Source organism: Leuciscus leuciscus (genome assembly GCF_965113295.1).
Source record: "Leuciscus leuciscus genome assembly, chromosome: 4".
NCBI classification, from domain to species: Eukaryota; Metazoa; Chordata; class Actinopteri; order Cypriniformes; family Leuciscidae; genus Leuciscus; species Leuciscus leuciscus.
The window spans coordinates 6,557,427-6,575,450 of record NC_138728.1 but is presented as its reverse complement, the minus strand read 5'-3'; the positions used below and the strand labels follow the sequence as shown (position 1 = coordinate 6,575,450).

At 36.9% G+C, this 18,024-nt stretch overlaps 2 protein-coding genes across 3 annotated transcripts in view; one reads left to right on the top strand and one right to left on the bottom strand.

The window, feature by feature from the left end:
- The window catches only part of sult4a1 (sulfotransferase family 4A, member 1), an 11,817-nt gene extending 6,968 nt beyond the window's left edge, over nt 1-4,849 (bottom strand). The window contains exons 1-3 of one of the 2 annotated variants that reach the window (XR_014205273.1): nt 4,517-4,849; nt 573-703; nt 379-459 (exon numbers count right to left, since the gene is read on the bottom strand). Coding sequence is in view for 1 of the 2 variants with exons in the window: in XM_082167101.1 (XP_082023227.1) it covers nt 379-459; nt 573-703; nt 4,517-4,685 (381 nt within the window). In the remaining variant the exon portion in view is untranslated. The remainder of the gene's footprint in view (nt 1-378; nt 460-572; nt 704-4,516) is intronic. The other variant, XM_082167101.1, reaches the window with a different exon arrangement.
- A 996-nt stretch (nt 4,850-5,845) lies between these two features.
- pnpla3 (patatin-like phospholipase domain containing 3) lies at nt 5,846-17,643 on the top strand. The gene is made up of 9 exons (XM_082167085.1): nt 5,846-6,171; nt 6,750-6,982; nt 8,549-8,614; nt 11,741-11,950; nt 14,051-14,111; nt 14,223-14,423; nt 16,202-16,334; nt 16,469-16,576; nt 16,837-17,643. Exons 1-9 carry the CDS (start codon nt 5,985-5,987, stop codon nt 17,108-17,110), a joined length of 1,473 nt encoding a protein of 490 aa, XP_082023211.1. The 5' UTR covers nt 5,846-5,984; the 3' UTR covers nt 17,111-17,643.
- The last annotated feature ends 381 nt before the right edge of the window (nt 17,644-18,024 follow it).

Genomic DNA, 18,024 nt, shown 5'->3' with positions numbered 1-18,024 from the left:
AAAATGTAATTAATTCCTGTGATGGCAAAGTTGAATCATTACTCCAGTCTTCAGTGTCACATGATCCCTCATTCTAATATGCTAATTTGCTGGTAAAGAAACATTTCTTATTATTTTCAATGTTGAGAACAGTTGTGCTACTTAATATTTTTGTGGAAACTGTGAACATTTTTTCAGGATGCTTTGATTGAATAGAAATGTCAAAAGAACTCATATATTTGAAACAGAAATATTTTGTAATGTTATAAATGTCTTTACTGTCACTTCTAAACACTTTATTGCATCCTTGCTGAATAAAGGTATCAATGGTATGTATAATAATAGAGAAAGTTTTGTGTGAAAGTCATGATTAACATGTTGCACTGTGTTCCAGCTGACCTTGCCTTCACCGTTGTGCATGGCTGTGGGCAGGAATCGGTACGGCAGGTGGCTTTTGATCAGACGAGGCGACGTCAGTTCCTACGTAAACAACAAATAAAACTGCAGTTTGTCAGTCAAAGAGGTCAGAGGTCAGCATTCTCATGCTGATGGCCATAGTTTTGGTAAATCTGTGCACGTGAGAGAGAGTTTACCTGGATAATCTCCAGCCCCGGCTGTGGGTATTCCAACACAGGAAGCTGCTCATCAATATTCATGAGGCCGATTTCATCTGGGTCCGCACCCTGGCTCACCAGATACACCACCTCCTGTAACAAACTGGTGCCTGTGTGTGTGAGAGGCAGGAAGCAAAGCCATATCGGATGTATTATTGATGGGAAAAAGATGACTTTGCCTGCTGCACTTAACTGAATTGAGTATTAGTAAACGCATGCATTTGCCTGAATATAGCCTGACCTGCAACCCCAAAACCATTTTAAAAACATTCCATTTTATTTTATTTTTAGATATCTTGATAATAATTATTTTCTTTTCTTTTTTAATAGTTTTGACCATCCCAGCTAATGAAGAGCAGCCCCTCCGTTTAAATCATCCTACAGAATTACTATTGATAACGGGTGAAGATCTGATATTTTAATTTTATTTATGTATTTGTTATATATAATATGTTTGTTCTGACATTTAGTTTTGATGTTAATAAAAGGATATTTTGTTGAATGTACTGACCAACAGGAAGATGTCACATTCCAAGAAAACATCTTGCACAAAATGTACAAATGAAATATTTATAAGCCATAACAAATTAATTGTAAGAGTAATGATGCAAGACAGAAACACATGACAAGCATTAGACGACTGACAAAAGAGCCTTTAAAGCCTGGAAAGTTTTATTTGGATCCTCTAAAAAGCAGGAAAAATGCAAGTTTGTGGACTGATCGTATAGAGTGTATATAATCAAGTAGATTTTATTTTCTCACTCTTTGTTTTGTGTGTGTGTGCGTGTGTGGAGGCGTATCAGTGTCCTCTTTCACTTCTTATTTTTGCTCATTTTAGATGAAAATAACAGGCCGGCATGTGACTATCTTCCGTTTAGTTGAGGTTGTTTAGTAGTAGTTTTGCCAATTCAGCAGAACTCATTTTTCTTTATGAGTTTTCAGGCCTTATGGGAGCACAAAACAAAGGCATAATGCAAAAATGACCTTGAAATGATCATAATGTGTCTCTTTCGCTCTCATCGAGCAGTTTAGTTTACTCTTGGTTGATTTGAGAGCAGATAAGTATAAATTAACTTCATTAAATAACAGAATAAACACATAATGTCTTCTGACGGGCGCTTCCTCTTAAAAGGACAATCAAGTTATTCTAAAATGCATATAATCATACACTGGGCCATAGCTAGGGTATCCGGGGCCCTGGTGCGAGTTGTTATATATTATGCAATTATATAATGTAACCATATAACGTATTATGCCGTATATATATAACGTATGTATAACCTATAAATGACATATAGCCAGTTGAGGTTCTCCATTAAACATTCAACCATTAATTTTATCTATTAACAGCTATTGGAATAGTTATACGGATAGTGTAAAAAAAAATTAGGTTGGACTTTGTGTATAGCAACATCAGAATTAGCTAAATGCTTTAAATGGTAAATGTATTATGTTTTTCTTGTCTTTTTCTTTTTTTTTCTTTTCTTTTTTTCTTGTTTTTTGGGAGGGAAATCATATACACTCTCAGAAAATAAAGTACATAATTGTACCTTTAGGGGTACAATGGCTTGTCACTGGGTCTGTACCCTCAAGGGTACAATATTGTACCTTAACCTCTAAAAGAAACAGTACATATATGTACCTTTTAATGCTTTTTGACCCTCAGGTCAAAAAAGGTGTACCTTGGGGGACAGAAATGGACTCCTACTGTACCCCTATTTCTGACAGTGTACAGTAGTGGCCAAAAGTGATGTCTAGCCTAGGAAAATTGACATCTTCACCCTTTCTTAAAAATGTGTTAAAGATTTAGTAATCATATTGCATAGTTGTGTTTAGATTCAATTGTTTGTGATAACGCAATGAAACATGGCAAATTTTGCAGACATAATTTTTGGCCAAGCTGTTATACAAAGAAATCATGAACACATGCAAACACAAGAGAGAACCAACTAAATATTAATAACTGATCATGTTGTATGTATGACTTTCCTGTGAGCATTTAGTTTTTCTATGCATTATGTTTTTGCATAAATAAACCTGTAGCTGTGGTTTTTGCCTTTTTTGCTAAATACTTTTGCCAGATTAAAACCTAGGGGTTTATTCTTCCCTCATATTTTTTTTTAAAGAAAATATGTTCCTCATATTTTGATGGTTCAATCGAACTTGTATAGGGTCATTAACAACGAATCACTTTTGACCATTACTGTACATTAAACTCTCATTGATTGGATTCAGTACATCATTAATGATGATTAGAGAACATTACATTCTGCATGCTTACTTTTACAGGAACAACATACACAGAAACACACAGAAATGAATACAACCCCACCAGGTCTCTATATGTAATTATGTCAACAAAAAAAAAATCTTGATTTGCTGCACAAATTCCTAGAATAATGTTTTGTAAACAGTCTTATGTTAGCTTCTTTAAAGATCTGGAACTAATTTTATGGGCATAACAAACATAAGGAGGGTCTATGTGTCAGTACGACGATGACGTGGGTTTATTAATCCATTTTAAATCAATTTTACTCCTTTCTTGACAGTCAAATAAAAGTGATGAAAAACATGAGTGAATGTTTGATTTGCAACTGATTTTTGCATACAAAATCAATCCGCTTCAAGAAAACACACCAACAGGGTCACATGACCCTCCTAATGGCCACTTCCTCCCACTGGACTGGAAAACAAAATGAGTCACTCAAAATAAAATAAAAATCATACATTATGCACTATAGCAAACTTCCTCGGTTGATTTCGTTTTTATTTGAGAAGTATCGAGAAGCTTGTAATGTTTGACTCCCCCATTCCCACAACACCTACAGTATCAACAAGGCAATCTCTGTTTACTCTGCAGATTCGACTGGCAGTGCAACGTGTGACAGTGTTGACCTGTCATCCATCACGGCCCCGCTGGAGACACACATTTCAGTGTGTAACGCAGCAGAGCTCGGCCTTCCCTCGGCTCTCCGGACTCAATTACACAGATGCTGGTGCGACACAACATCCTCTGCAAAGCCAGGCCATTTCAGACCCTTCTTACTCTCTCACTGCCATCTGTCTACCTCTCAATTCTTCTCTCTATAACGGTGCAATCATGGTATATCATTTACACTGTCCTAATGTTGTTTACAAGCCAAGGAATGTTTTCTTTTTGGCTTTTCAAAATCACAAGCAGGTTTGAAAGTAATGTAATGCATATGCACGTTCCAGTCTAACTTGCTTTTTTTGATGCAAAGTTTGTCTGTTTTCAGCAGCCTTATTACACAAGTAAACTGACAAGCATGCGTGGGAGAGGGAGCAATATATCCTAAAAGGAAACAGCGCCTCTGCAGTGAATGAACACGTGTGGGCATGGCAAACATTTCATCTTGCTGTTTTTATTTCACATCAACACACAATACAAACACGCACCCAGAATTCTGATTTGTCATTCTTATTAACCAAACATCACACAATCTCTAAAATAAGCAACTTTACACCTTATTTCTTTTTAATCAAACTCATCATCTAAGATGTAAGGTGGCCATCAGACTCTCAGGGTGGACCAGACATGATTAGGGCTGATTTTATAATATTTTGAAAATTATTAATGTTTGAAACTAATAATATTGCAAATGCCATCCAGGCCGTTGATGAGACACATAGAAGTAAACATATTTTTCATCGTCTAGAAGTGCTATATAACATATGCATGCTAAACATGCTATATAAATATGCATATTAGTGTTTGTTTTTATTCATTTTATTATATTCACAAGCTATCTGAAACATGCTTTGATGCAATCTAAATCATATTGTCGAAAAATAAATATGCAAAAAAGTGACGTACAGTGATGACCGTTTATTTTGGTAAAACACCTCTGCATCCGCTATAGGAAAAGCGTGCGCATGTAAACTGAAGCTATATGATTTCATACCTGATTTGGGGTATGTAACGATCCATATGTCGCTACTTCTTAGCGAAAAGTTGGCGATCTCGTCCATCTTGCCCCTGCAGAAAGGAGGGAGTCGAACTCCATGATATTCGAAGTATTTGCTCTCGTATTCAATCGGGGTGCTCGGCGTATCCACCTCGCTTTCCGCCATGCTTTCAAACGATTACAGCACGAAAAGCTCGTTGGGATTGATTTTTTAAAAAAGATTTGGGGAGAAGAGGACGCATTTAATATCCACCAGCCCTTGATTGTTTGGTAAAGACGTTCCGCTTTGCTTGCGCCTTGACCTTCAGCCAATCAGGTGGCGTAGAGATGATGTAATAGGATTCTCTCAGTGATGCTCAGCATCAGCACCAGTCAGTCGTCCGGGGCGGATCCTCGAGCACGCCAGCTCTTCATCAGTTATGTAAATAAACAACGCGTTTCTACAAGTAAAACTATCAAATTGTGGTTGCTGAGTGAGAAAGCTGAATCCGTTCATGCTTTAATAGCCTACAATAAAACACTCATATCACGTTTGACTGATTTCTCAGTCAAAGCACACATTTTATCATGCATGTACACTTAAATACGAGTGTATATTGAAGCCAATATATCAGGCTATACGATCTAGGCTATTTTTAGCATTATGTAATGACTAATAATGTTTGTTAATGATATGAATATCAAATTAGAGTGTTTTAAATGCCTACTGATAACTTGGAGAACTAGTAGCAGTAACAAAAGCATCTACTGAGCTGTATTCAATTCTCAGAATGAATTTTGCCTGGACACATTTGTACTCTAAGAATTATAATTGTTTAAATGTCATCATTACAAGTATTGTTAGGCTATTTGATATAGCCCTATATAAATTATACAAGAAGTCTCAATTAAATTGCTTAAACCCTCCAGTCCGAGACTAAAATGCATTAATGAGCTGTTTTATCTGAAAGCAACTTGCACTAAAATATGCCAGTGCCATTGTCTCAAGATGCACACCAGTAATGTTTTTTTTCGAAGGCACGTTTATAAAAGCTAGCCCTACTTAAATGTCCTAATTAAGGCCTAATCCTGGCTTTAGGTTAATGTCAACCCCTGTCTGTAAAATTGGTCCCTAATGTTATAATTTTAAGCTATTGTGATTGGTCTGGCTTGGCGAATGCATAGACTGTAAAAACAATAGGGCGAATGTAACGCAAACCACGTGACAACGTTGTGGAGAGAAGGCGCAGTGTGGACTGAAGAAACAAGCCCCGCCTATTCAGGAACTTGCTTACGCCCCTTTTCTACCTTTATTATGCAGCACGTTTCCTATTGGCTCCAATGCTGACAGACGCAATAACTCTAAAGCAAAACTCCTAAACATCAGCGAGCAACTCCTTCTGCACAGAGACAAGCAAGCACCTTTACAGAAGGCATGCTATTAGTTACAACGCGAGCAAGAACAGCCTGAGATTTTGCCGCAGTCATGTTTGATTTAAAGGAAGGGTGGAATCTGTCGTTCGCTGGATGCGGGTTTTTAGGGGTCTATCACATCGGTGTTGCGAGCTGTCTTCAGGAGCAAGCGCCGTATCTGCTCCGCGGGGCCACTAAGATCTACGGAGCCTCGGCAGGGGCTCTCACTGCATCCGTGCTCACTACTGAGGCGTGCTTAGGTATGATCATCAGCTTGTCCCTTTCAAAAGTGCTGTCTTTGTAGGCAGCTTAACTAGACTTTTGAGTCATTTTGCTGATTTGAGTTTTCTAGGGGATTTCTGCATTTTCCTGCCTTAAATGGATAGAAGAGACAGGATTGCTTATGATAAACAGACTGAATTTAGTTTTTTTTTTTTTTACTAAACATCTTTTTCGGGTATAGTCACCAAGTCACACAATTCCTACTAGACTTGAATTTAGAAGGCAGCTTATTTCATTTTTTAAGCATGCAAGCAATGCATAATCAAATACAGTTAATTCTGAAACCATTATCATGTTTGGTAAATCTCAAAGGTGGAAGTCTGTGTGATATCATCTGCATGACTGTATTCTTTCACTTTCGTGTTATATCTGAACTAGAAAGCTGATTCAGGTTTATGTTCAACCTTTGGTTTATTACAGGATCAGAGATTGTGTGTTACTAATAATAATGTGCAATATCTGTATTACAGTTCATTTTTGTTAATTTTATGTTCTTGACTTCCTTTTCATATTTCTTAAATCCACTTTTTGTGTCCGTTTCTTTTCATTGCTGTAGAGAAGTGTTGTGAAGATGTCATCAACGTTGCCAAGGAGGCACGGAAGCGTAATCTGGGCCCTTTGCACCCAACATTCAACATAGTAAAGGTGCTACGTGAAGGCCTGTACCGCGACCTGCCGTCCAATGCGCACACGCTGGCCTCCGGGCGACTGTGTGTGTCACTTACACGGGTCATGGACGGGCAGAATGTTCTGGTGTCGGACTTCAGCTCCAAAGATGAACTCATCCAGGTGAGGGCATCACTTTAACATAGAAACATGATTTTCTGTCAACACTTTTATTACTTTAATAACCCACGTTTATATACCGTTATCTATATGAAAATGATTTCATGGGGCCATAACATGACATCACACTAATTCTCATGATGATAATGCTCTTAAAATTATGTCATTAAATATCATTGGAGGAGTTTCCAAGAATCATTAGGCAAATCCCAGTGCTTGTTCATTATTGAATATTGCGGTTAAGCTCATTTCAGATGTCAAAAGAGCTCAGCTGAACACATTTAAGAACCAGAATTCCCTCAAAAGTAGTGCAAAGTAAAGTACAAACAAGCTGCAGATTCTGTCTGGGTCATAACAATATCATGGTATGGCAAAAATGCAATTTAAAATAATTTCAGATTTATTGCTTTAGCTGAGTAAAAACACGAGATTAAGAACTTAAAAGACTTTGGAAACTATAACTGAAATGAAATAATTCATAGTTGAAGTACTAACATGGCTAAAACTAGAACTGCAATAAAATAATTAATTAAAGCAAAATATAAATATTTTTTAAAAAGCACAAAAATAACAAAAACCTCATTCAAATTAAAAATATAAAATGAAAAGCTTATTCAAAATCATAATACATACTATACTAGTATATAAATGCTGGGGATTGACACAAATTTCATGATTTGATTCAATATTGATTAATTGGGGCCTGTCGGGTACAGTACATGGCAAATTTCCTCAAGGAAAAAAATATTTCTCAACTACAGTTGGTACATCACTATAATATTAAAGGTTAGAATTAACTGATTAGTAGGCTACTTGCATTTAAATTACACTTAAGGAACTTTTTATAATAATTTTATAATTTTTAATTTATAACAACATATATGTTTCTACAAATTTTTTTATATAAACATTTAAATGATGGCTGTCATAAAAATATTATTATTAAAGAACAGATTAATGAATATGTAATATATTTAGCAAAAAGAGACTTCATTTATCTAGCTGACTAACAAGTTTATATTCAGTTAATGGCTTTTCTGAGGTAAATGTAATATTACGTTACATTTACAAGCTGTTTCCTTGACGTCTCTCCAACGGTTGAAACACTGATTGAGTGATTACATGAGACATGATTCAGAATTCAGTAATTTGCACTGTATCTTTCAACATACCTTCTGATGTTCATTCATTTTTATTTCGTGCTGTAACTAATAGTAAAGCGAAAGAGATGATCAGTTCACGTGATCTGAGGCGTTACAGCGATCTGTCACGGCACATTAAAGCCAAAATTATGTTTATTGTTTAATTTTCGTAATAAAAGTGACAAGTTTGAACTCTGAAACTTTGGATCATATCAGAAGTAACAAAGCACAAAGTTTATTGCAATTTATTGGATGGGAGGCGCTACAAAGCTTTATTTAAAAGATCGATTCTTGGGATTTAAGAATTGATATCGAATCTTCAAAATGAGAATCGATTAAAATAGAGATATCGATATTTTTAACCCGGCCCTAATAAATAACACTGCTTTAACTCTATTTTCACTTTCTGTTTTCTCTCCATTCCCAGGCTCTTGTTTGTAGCTCTTTCATTCCCGTATATTGTGGTTTAATCCCTCCTGCCTTCCGTGGTGTGGTAAGTATTAAAGTTCATAACAGAAATGATGTCATTTTTAACTTCAGCCAATCCATGAGGCAATGTATGAGGTGACATGGATAGAAAGTTGGATGTTATTTCATATGGAAGAATTGGGACATTACAACTGGAGTTCATTGCACTTCAGAGAATTGAGTCACTGGGGCACACTGACCTAACATTGGCCTGAATAAGACTATTAAACGTGCTTATTGTTTTGATCAAGATCTTCTGGTAGACCTGTTACCTAGTGTGTCTGCAAATAAACCACCCTCCTCTCTATAGTCTGTACATTGTGTACTTGTTCTTTAGAAAGGGGAGGAGACTTCAATGTATAGAAATAGCGGAGAGGTCAAACAGTTCCTGTAAAGCTTCGTCTCTGTTTACCTTGATAGTTTCAGCCCAGTGCTGTTCATTATTTAGTTACTGTATGGAACAATGTGTCTGGACTTTATTCAGGCACTACAGATGAGACTTTACTCATACACATGCCAATTACTAATCATGACTTGCATTAAAAAAATAAGAAAGCCAGATTAATGAAAATCTATCAAAACTTTAAGTAGATTAAGCTGTGGCTAAAGTGGTTCATTGAGTAAATTTAAGCTGTGAAGTTGACCTATAAAGGCTGTTATATAAGTCTTGTGGTCTGATCACACCACCAGTCCTGAATCAGCCCACCCTGAACTCGCGAGAGCCTGCAAATGCCTCATTACAAACAACACATGTCCCATCAGGGATCAATAAAGTGCTGCGTTCTGGCTAGCTATCATTTAGTCATTAGGATCTGGTGAATGTGGGGTGGCTTCCTTTATATTATAAAACTTTTATCAAAATAGTGGTTCTAAAATGTATATATATTATTTTATTGTTCTCTAAATGAAAAACTTAAAAAGAATTTTAGGTATATTTTACATTCTATATTGAAACTGTTTATTTGGAGGGGGGGGGGGGAGTATAATTGTATAATCTGTACAAAATATATAATTATTATATATTCAGCTTGTTGACATTAATATAGAGGTTGCATGTAATATTTGTACTTTAAATTTGGAAAAAAATACTACATTTATAAAAAACATCTGTATTTAAAAGAATATGTATTTTATACATAAAATGTTCAATTATAAATGTATAAAACAAATACATATTATTTAGACATACAGTACAGGCCAAAAGTTTGAACACATTACTATTTTTAATGTTTTTGAAAGAAGTTTCTTCTGCTCATCAAGCCTGCATTTATTTGATCAAAAATACAGAAAAAATTTTTAATATTGTGATATATTATTACAATTTAAAATAATTGGTTTTCAATTTATTATACTTTAAATTATCATTTATTTCTGAGATGCAAAGCTCGAATTTTCAGGATCATTACTCCAGTCTATCACATGATCCTTTAGAAATCATTCTAATATTCTGATTTATTATGAGTGTTGGACACAGTTCTGCTGACTAATATATTTGATGAAGAAAAGGTTAAAAAGAACTGCATTTATTCAAAAAAAACTAAACAAAATGTATAATAATATAAATCTTCTTTACTATCACTTTTTATCAATTTAACACATCCTTCCTGAATAAAAGTATTGATTTATTTCAAAAAAAGAAAGAAAAAAAATTACTGACCCCAAATTACTGACCAGTAGTGTATATTGTTGTTACAAAAGATTTCTATTTTTAAAACATTTGCTTCTTTTTTTCTTTTTTTTTTCTTCTTTTTTTTTCTTCATCAAAGTATCCTAAAAAAGTATCACAGGTTATGAAAAAATATTAAGCAGCAGAACTGTTTCCAACTTTGATAATAAATCATCATATTAGAATGATATCTAAAGGATCATGTGATAGACTGGAGTAATGATCCTGAAAATTCAGCTTTGCATCACAGAAATAAATGATAATTTAAAGTATAATAAATTGAAAACCAATTATTTTAAATTGTAATAATATATCACAATATATAAGAAAAAAAATCTGTATTTTTGATCAAATAAATGCAGGCTTGAGCAGAAGAAACTTCTTTCAAAAACATTAAAAATAGTAATGTGTCCAAACTTTTGGCCTGTACTGTATTTATACTGTCATGTGAAAAAGAATGGACACTCTTTTGAAATCTATGGTTTTAAGTGTCAGGACATAATAAAACATCATCTGGTCTTTAGCAGGTCAACAACACATGACATTATTTATTTAACAAAAATAAAGCCAGAATGGAGAAGACGTGTGACAATCTAAGTACGCCCTATGATTTAATTGCTCGTAGAAACACCTTTTGCAGCAATAACTTAAAGTAATCATTTTCTTATGGGACTTATAAGTCTCTCACATCGTTGTGAAGGAGTTTTTGCCCACTCTTCTTTACAACGTTGCTTCGTTTCTTTGAGGTTTGTGGGCATCTGTTTATGCACAGCTCTCTTAAGGTCCCGCCACAGCATTTCAATCGGGTTGAGGTCTGGACTTTGACTGGGCCAGTACAACGCATTGATTCTTTTCTTTTTCAGCCATTCTTGTGTTCATGGTCGACTCAATGACTGCAAGGTGCCCAGGTCCTGTGGCTGCAAAACAAGCCCAGATCATCACCCCCTCACCACTATTTTGGCTTTATTTTTGTTAAATAAATAATGACACAGTGTAATATGTCATGTCATGTTGTTGTTCATTTGAGGTTGTATTGACCTGATTTTCAGACCTGCCAAGAACCAGATGATTTCCTGATACATAAAACCATAGAATGTGTGTGTGTGTGTGTGTGTGTGTGTGTGTGTGTGTGTGTGTGTGTGTGTGTGTGTACAACTATCTTTGTGAGGACAAAGAGAGTAAAGTGAGGACATTTTGGCCGGTCCTCACTTTCTGAGACCCCTTTAAAGGCCTGTTTGAGGGTCAAGACTTGGTTTTAGGTTAAGGGTCGGTTTAGGGTAAGGGTTCAGGTTAGGCACTTAGTTGTGATGGGTAAGGTTAGGGTAAGCAGCTAGAGATTGCATTGTGTCAATGAATGTCCTTATAAATATAGATGTACAAGAATGTGTGTGTGTGTCTATATAGATATATTTAAAAAAAAATCTCATCAAAGAATGATCAATGAGACCTAAAATAGCACATCTCTCTCTTTTTCTTTCTCATCAGCGTTATGTGGATGGTGGAATCAGTGATAATCTGCCCCAGTCGGAGCTGAAGAACACCATCACCGTTTCTCCATTCTCAGGAGAGTGTGATATCTGCCCAAAAGACAATTCCCCCAGCTTTCATGAACTTCGTTTCACAAACACTAGCATACAAGTCAATCGTGACAACATGTACAGACTGAGCAAAGCATTGTTCCCCCCAGAGCCCAAAGTAAGAACACCAAGCACACACATTCACATGCCTGAGCTGCAATGCAATTACACAATCACCGTCTTATTATGCCTTTGAGAAACGTGCTGTTAAATGCCTCATATTTATTGCTCAGTGGCTGTTAGATGCACCTTTGGTCTTCCTAGAACATGCGCAGTACATTTCCAAATCTCAGATTTCAACATAAGCATAAAACTTAAAGTCGGCATGAAACAGAAGTTGTGTATATCTGAGTGAAACAGCTTCTCGAACAAGAAAAAATGTAGGAGAGGACTTGGTTTTGTCCATGGGGAATTGATTGGATGATTGTGGCTTGCTATTGGTCGATCTCATGTGAGTGAACACGTCATCAGAGAAGAGATTAGATGTTGCTGCTAGTGGGGAGGGAAGTTGTTTTAATTAAAGATTACGAGGGCATGTGAATAATAAAAATAAAAAATATTGATGTACACAAATAAATCATTTATAAAATAGTACAATATTCCATAAAAAAACAAGAATTATCAAATTTAGATCTTATGGTGACCCTAAAACGTATTTACTGTAGATTAGCAGTCTCACTTTGATGTATATTTTGGATCATTTAATTTATTTTATAACGACATCTTAGTTTTCACCCATTTAAAGGTACAATATGTACGAATTTTGCATTAAAATATCCCAAAATCTCAAGGCCAGTGTTATATATTTTGTTAAGTTGATTACTTACAATATCCCAAATGTTTCCAACTATTTTTAAATCGTGAGAAAATTGCGATTTTATCCAAGGAAACGGGGCGTTAGAGCAGGGGGGAGCTGGGAGTCGCCAGTCAATTGCGTCATATCCGCGTTACCCTCGGTTTCCGCTCGTACTGCGTGGAGTCCTGGACAAATGCGGAAGTTGTAATTGTAGCGTCTATCAAGCTACAAACTTTAGCTTGTTTCTTGCAGTCGTTATGGAACACAATTATTCTTTACCGATTGCAGCTGGTTCTGTCGACAAAGCATGCTTAATTTTATATTTTCCAAATGTAGCATTCGGTAATAGTTATGTAAGGAAAGTATTATTGCTTTAGGTTTGTGTTTAGTTTATTGACATTGTTTATCACGTCTGGTGTTTATGGCCATGTAAATAAACATAGCATGTGTTATACATAAAGATTAATCAGTATTTTGGCAAATGATGTGGGCATGTTCGAATGTACTTTTACAACAGTTGTTTAGAACACGTAAAACTGCGCAGCGTTATCACAACAATGAATTCAACAAATACAGTAACATCTATGATAACCAATTTAGTATTAAACCTTACTTTTCTTGCGGTTAATTCATTTTAATGAAATAAAAGTGTGATGAGGTTTAAGAGTCAGGAAGGAAGAAGACAGGGATCGGCGTGACTGGGACTCGTACTTTATTAAAATAAAGCAAAACAAACAAAAGCCGCGCACAACGCGCATTCACCGTGGCAACCGCGACGGCACAAAACAGTTCAAAAATGAGAGCCCGGATCCACTGGTTTTCTTCCTCTGCGTCCAATTTTCTCTCCAGTCTCTCTCTCGTTCCAGCGCGGCTTATAAGCGGTCTCTCCACGCCAATAATACTGCAATAAGACACAGGTGTTCGTCATTTGCACTTGACCTACTTGCTCGTCTCTTCTCTCTCCCATCACAGACCGCGCTGAGCCACGCCCCCCTCGCCACAAAAAGCATGTCATTAAACGCAACATTTATAAAAATAGAACTTAGCCTCATCCATGAACATGATTTTTCGATTCCCGTCTGACTGATTTACATCCACGGTGGAGTTTAAAACGACAGTTCCCATCATTCCACGCTCCTTCACATCGCCATCAAGCTACGCCGTTGTTGTTGTTTGGAATGTAGCGCCCTCTAGCGGCAAAAATATCTTGCATATTGTACCTTTAATTTGCCATGATAATTTCCTGTCATTTCTATCCGGTTTTAAATGGTTAAGAAAAATGAATCCAGAGTTAAGTGTAGTTAGAAAATCCCTATTTCTTATTTCATTGGAGTCATTCATGTTCATATTTATCCAAGCATCATTTAATTCATTTCATTTTTAATAATGAACTAAATCATGGTCTCTGCATGTGTTTGGCAGGAGCTGGCAGAGATGTGTCAGAGTGGATATAAAGACGCCTTCCGATTTCTCCAGGAAAACAGTGAGTGCTTTTTATCTTTAGTATCTCTTTATCTCAAATGTTCATTCAGACGTTATGCCATATATGATATGTGCTGCAGTTTAGAAGATAACCGGTGATGTCTCTTTATAGATTTGCTCCAAGCGGCGTGTCCTAGAGCAGACATGGCTCTGATTCAGGCGTCTCCCACCTGCTGCTGCCCAGGCAATCAGAATCCTGTCGTGGTAGAAACCACAAAAGAGTGGGTTCTGCGGAGACTCCGCCTTTTGAGAAAACACCACTGGTGGTTGGATGAACAGCTTGTCGATAACCTGCCAACGCCCATTAAGAAAGGTAGCACTGAATTATACTTAATGTCAGATATTCCAGATATTACCTTTCATGTAGTGTGTAATATAGCTGTTTGTGAATGTAAAAGCTATGCAAAGTTTCAAAAATCAAAGTGCACGATAAATAGAGTTCATGTCTCCCAAAAGAAAGAACCGATTCTGAACTGCTGAAAAGAGTCATCAGTAATTCCAGTCTTATGAATTTGTTACAAATTTGCATAATGGCTGCCCGCAAACAATGTCTTCAATGACCCGAGATGACGCTGTTGCATGTGCTTTCAAAGGATGAGGACTTGAGCTCGAATTGATATGGTAAAACCTATGCCATCATTACTGTTGGTATCACTGTGTATCAAGTGCTGAAGATGCATGAAATTCAGATGTGGTAATGTGCGTTTCGTTTTTGACACTAGCTGTAAGCGGTAGACCAATCACAACTGACTGGGCCATCTGATCAATCAGAGGAGAGTAGACCAATCACAACAGACTGGGCCATCTGACCAATCAGAGCAGAGTTGACCAATCACAACAGACTGGGCCATCTGACCAATCAGAGCAGAGTTGACAAATCACAACAGACTGGGCCACCTGACCAATCAGAGCAGAGTAGACCAATCACAACAGACTGGGCCACCTGACCAATCAGAGCAGAGTAGACCAATCACAACAGACTAGGCCATCTGAACAATCAGAGCAGAGTTGACCAATCACAACAGACTGGGCCATCTGAACAATCAGAGCAGAGTTGACCAATCACAACAGACTGGACCATCTGACCAATCAGAGCAGAGTAGACCAATCACAACAGACTGGGCCATCTGACCAATCAGAGCAGAGTTGACCAATCACAACAGGGGCACATTCAAGCTCAAACGTTTTGCTACATTTTCCGGGATGAACGACTTGTTTCCTGGAAACTGTGTGCAACGGGGTTTGAAATGTCAGTCCAATCAGCAGCAACATGCATATAAACCACGCGGTATTAAAGAGACAGCTCGCACAATGGGTCCAAGTAAAGTCGTTTACAAATGTGTCCGCTGCAGCTCGGTTGCATACGCAACAATTGAAGATATTAGAAGACATGTTTGTCGTAAGAGTTTTATAGTAAAAATATAGTATATCAACAGTAATCAGCAATAATGACAAGCCTAATACTCTCAATAAAAATAATAAGGTCATATAGATCATAACACAGTCTCGGAGGTAAGTGGATTATCCTATGAAATGCTTGTCTTTTCATCTTGAAATGCGAGGCAAATGTTGGATCACAATAATTAGGAACCACAGTTTCCACAAATCCCTGACGGCGAGGGCAGTGACTGTAACATCGAGTGTATTTTGCAGTATTTATACAGATTTCATCAGGCTCCGAAAATTCTTCAAAAAGAACACAAAGAATGGCCTTCTCGGCTGCCATAGTTGCAACTCTTGCGTCGTTAGAACAGGGTGTTCAACGATAAACTGATAAACTATTCCGTTTAAAAAAAACGTTTTTGTCAGGGCGTTTTGTTGAACGCAGCCCAGACTGGGCCGTCTGACCAATCAGAGCAGAGGAGGCTCTCGGAAAGGAGGGGTTTAGCGAATTGAGGTGATGCTGCAATGTATATTATATATGAAATATATTGGATGCATAGAAAAATATTGTAGGAGACCTCCAAAACAAAATTAGGAACCTTTAAAAAGCACAATTTGGGCAATTTAAATGGAGGAATGTACTATTTAACTTTAAATTGTGACTGTGACTGTATTACTTCAATCTATACGATGTGCATGTGTTAACAGTGTTTTGCGACGCCTGTAGAGAAAAGCATGGTCTACTGGCACAGGTGACTGGTTTGCTGCCGCTGCGCGTGGCCTCCTACATGCTGATGCCGTACACGCTGCCGGTGGAATCAGCGTACTCTGCAGCTCAGAGGTCAGGAACATCACTTGAACTCTCTATTGCCCAGTGACTCCATTTCAGGCTCTGTTGATATGGGTCTGGATGTCAGAGTGTTGTGTCCAGATGATTTTTTTAAACTTCGGCTGTGTGCTGTTCATGTTTGAAAGGTTTTGGGAGTGGATCCCAGAAGTCCCTGCAGATGTGCGCTGGCTTGCTGAGGTAGCAGGCGGTGTTTACAAACTGGCCTGGAAAGGTGCAGCGTCAGAGACGATCAGGTAAGATCCCTCAGGAATTGTTCAATTGTTACTCTCAGCCTCAGACGTCACAAACCGTTGGCTGAACGTCTGATTTTTTATTTCAAGTCTGTAATCTTAAATATTTAAAATTTGAATAATCCAAGTTCATTCATTTTGTGTTTTGAATAAATATGTGAAATATAAGTTATACCTAGAATGAGAAATGAGAGATCAATGTTATTTCACTAAACAGCCAAAATCAAAATGTCTTAAATGTCGTCATCTTTTTTATTGTGCAGTGACGCCCCCTTGAGAAGATGCGTGAGTGAACCGCCAATGGTAGATTTACAGATGCCCGTCACAAACTACAACGGACACATACTTCATTCTGCCAGCAACCTTGATAGTTACAGCTGGACTTTTCCTGGAGACTTTAATGCGGTTTCTTCTCTAAACCCAACGGACAGTCCTATTAACAACACAAGCCCTTCCTCTAAGAAGATGTGCTTTATTGTTGGCTCACAAAGTAATCATGAGAAGCAAATGGACCAATGCAGAACCTTTTCAGCTTAGGAAACTATATACATGACTGCCCTGGTCATTCATATCAAATTTAGGCAATGGGAGAGATGAGCTTGGGTAGGTAAATGCTCTGGAATCCAACGTCGACAGTAAATATATCATGTCAAGCACTCCTCCCGTGATATTTTGAACAATCTCCAAATGTGCCTTTCTCTATTCAGAACCAAAGATGTGTTTTGTGGTTTGATCTGTTGTATCAGCCTTGTGTTTTGCTGATGTGGACAGTGTATGCATGTCAGAGTTTACATTACAATTGGTGCTAGTACTTCTCTAAGACCTCAGTATACTTTGATATGTGCCTCACAAGTCACAAATGTGCCACAAATGTGTACAATCAAATAATCCGTTTGGGCCCATTAATCTTTTGATTTCATATATCATGCATTAAAGAGCCTGTTCATCTTCCATTCTCTCCCCCTCACAGCAATTTCTTGGAAAATGGTGACATTTGTACAGAAAAATGGTACTGAACATGATAAAAGACAGAATGTGTTGTTATTAAAGAAGTTCAATATATAAAATAATGTAATTTGTGCATGTGTGTTTGTATAAAAAACAAGACAGTTTTAGAAGAAATACACTGTTTGCATGGAAAAGCTTTCTGTCATTGTGCTACAAATTCAGAATGTATTGTATGTATTTAATTAATTGCAGCATTTACATTTTTAAGTGATTTTAATGTAAATATGTGTCTCAAATTGTTTACCATATCGTCATTTCACTATCAAAGGTTATTTGTAAAATAACTTGGAAAAAGTAACTTTATTTAAAGCGTTGCTTGCAGATTTCTGGAATGCTTCATTCTGATTGGTCAATCGAAACATAAATAAATATTTTGAGCATAAAACGTTTTATAGATAAACAGAAGTTTATCGGCAAAAAGTCCACGAATAAATGTTAATTTA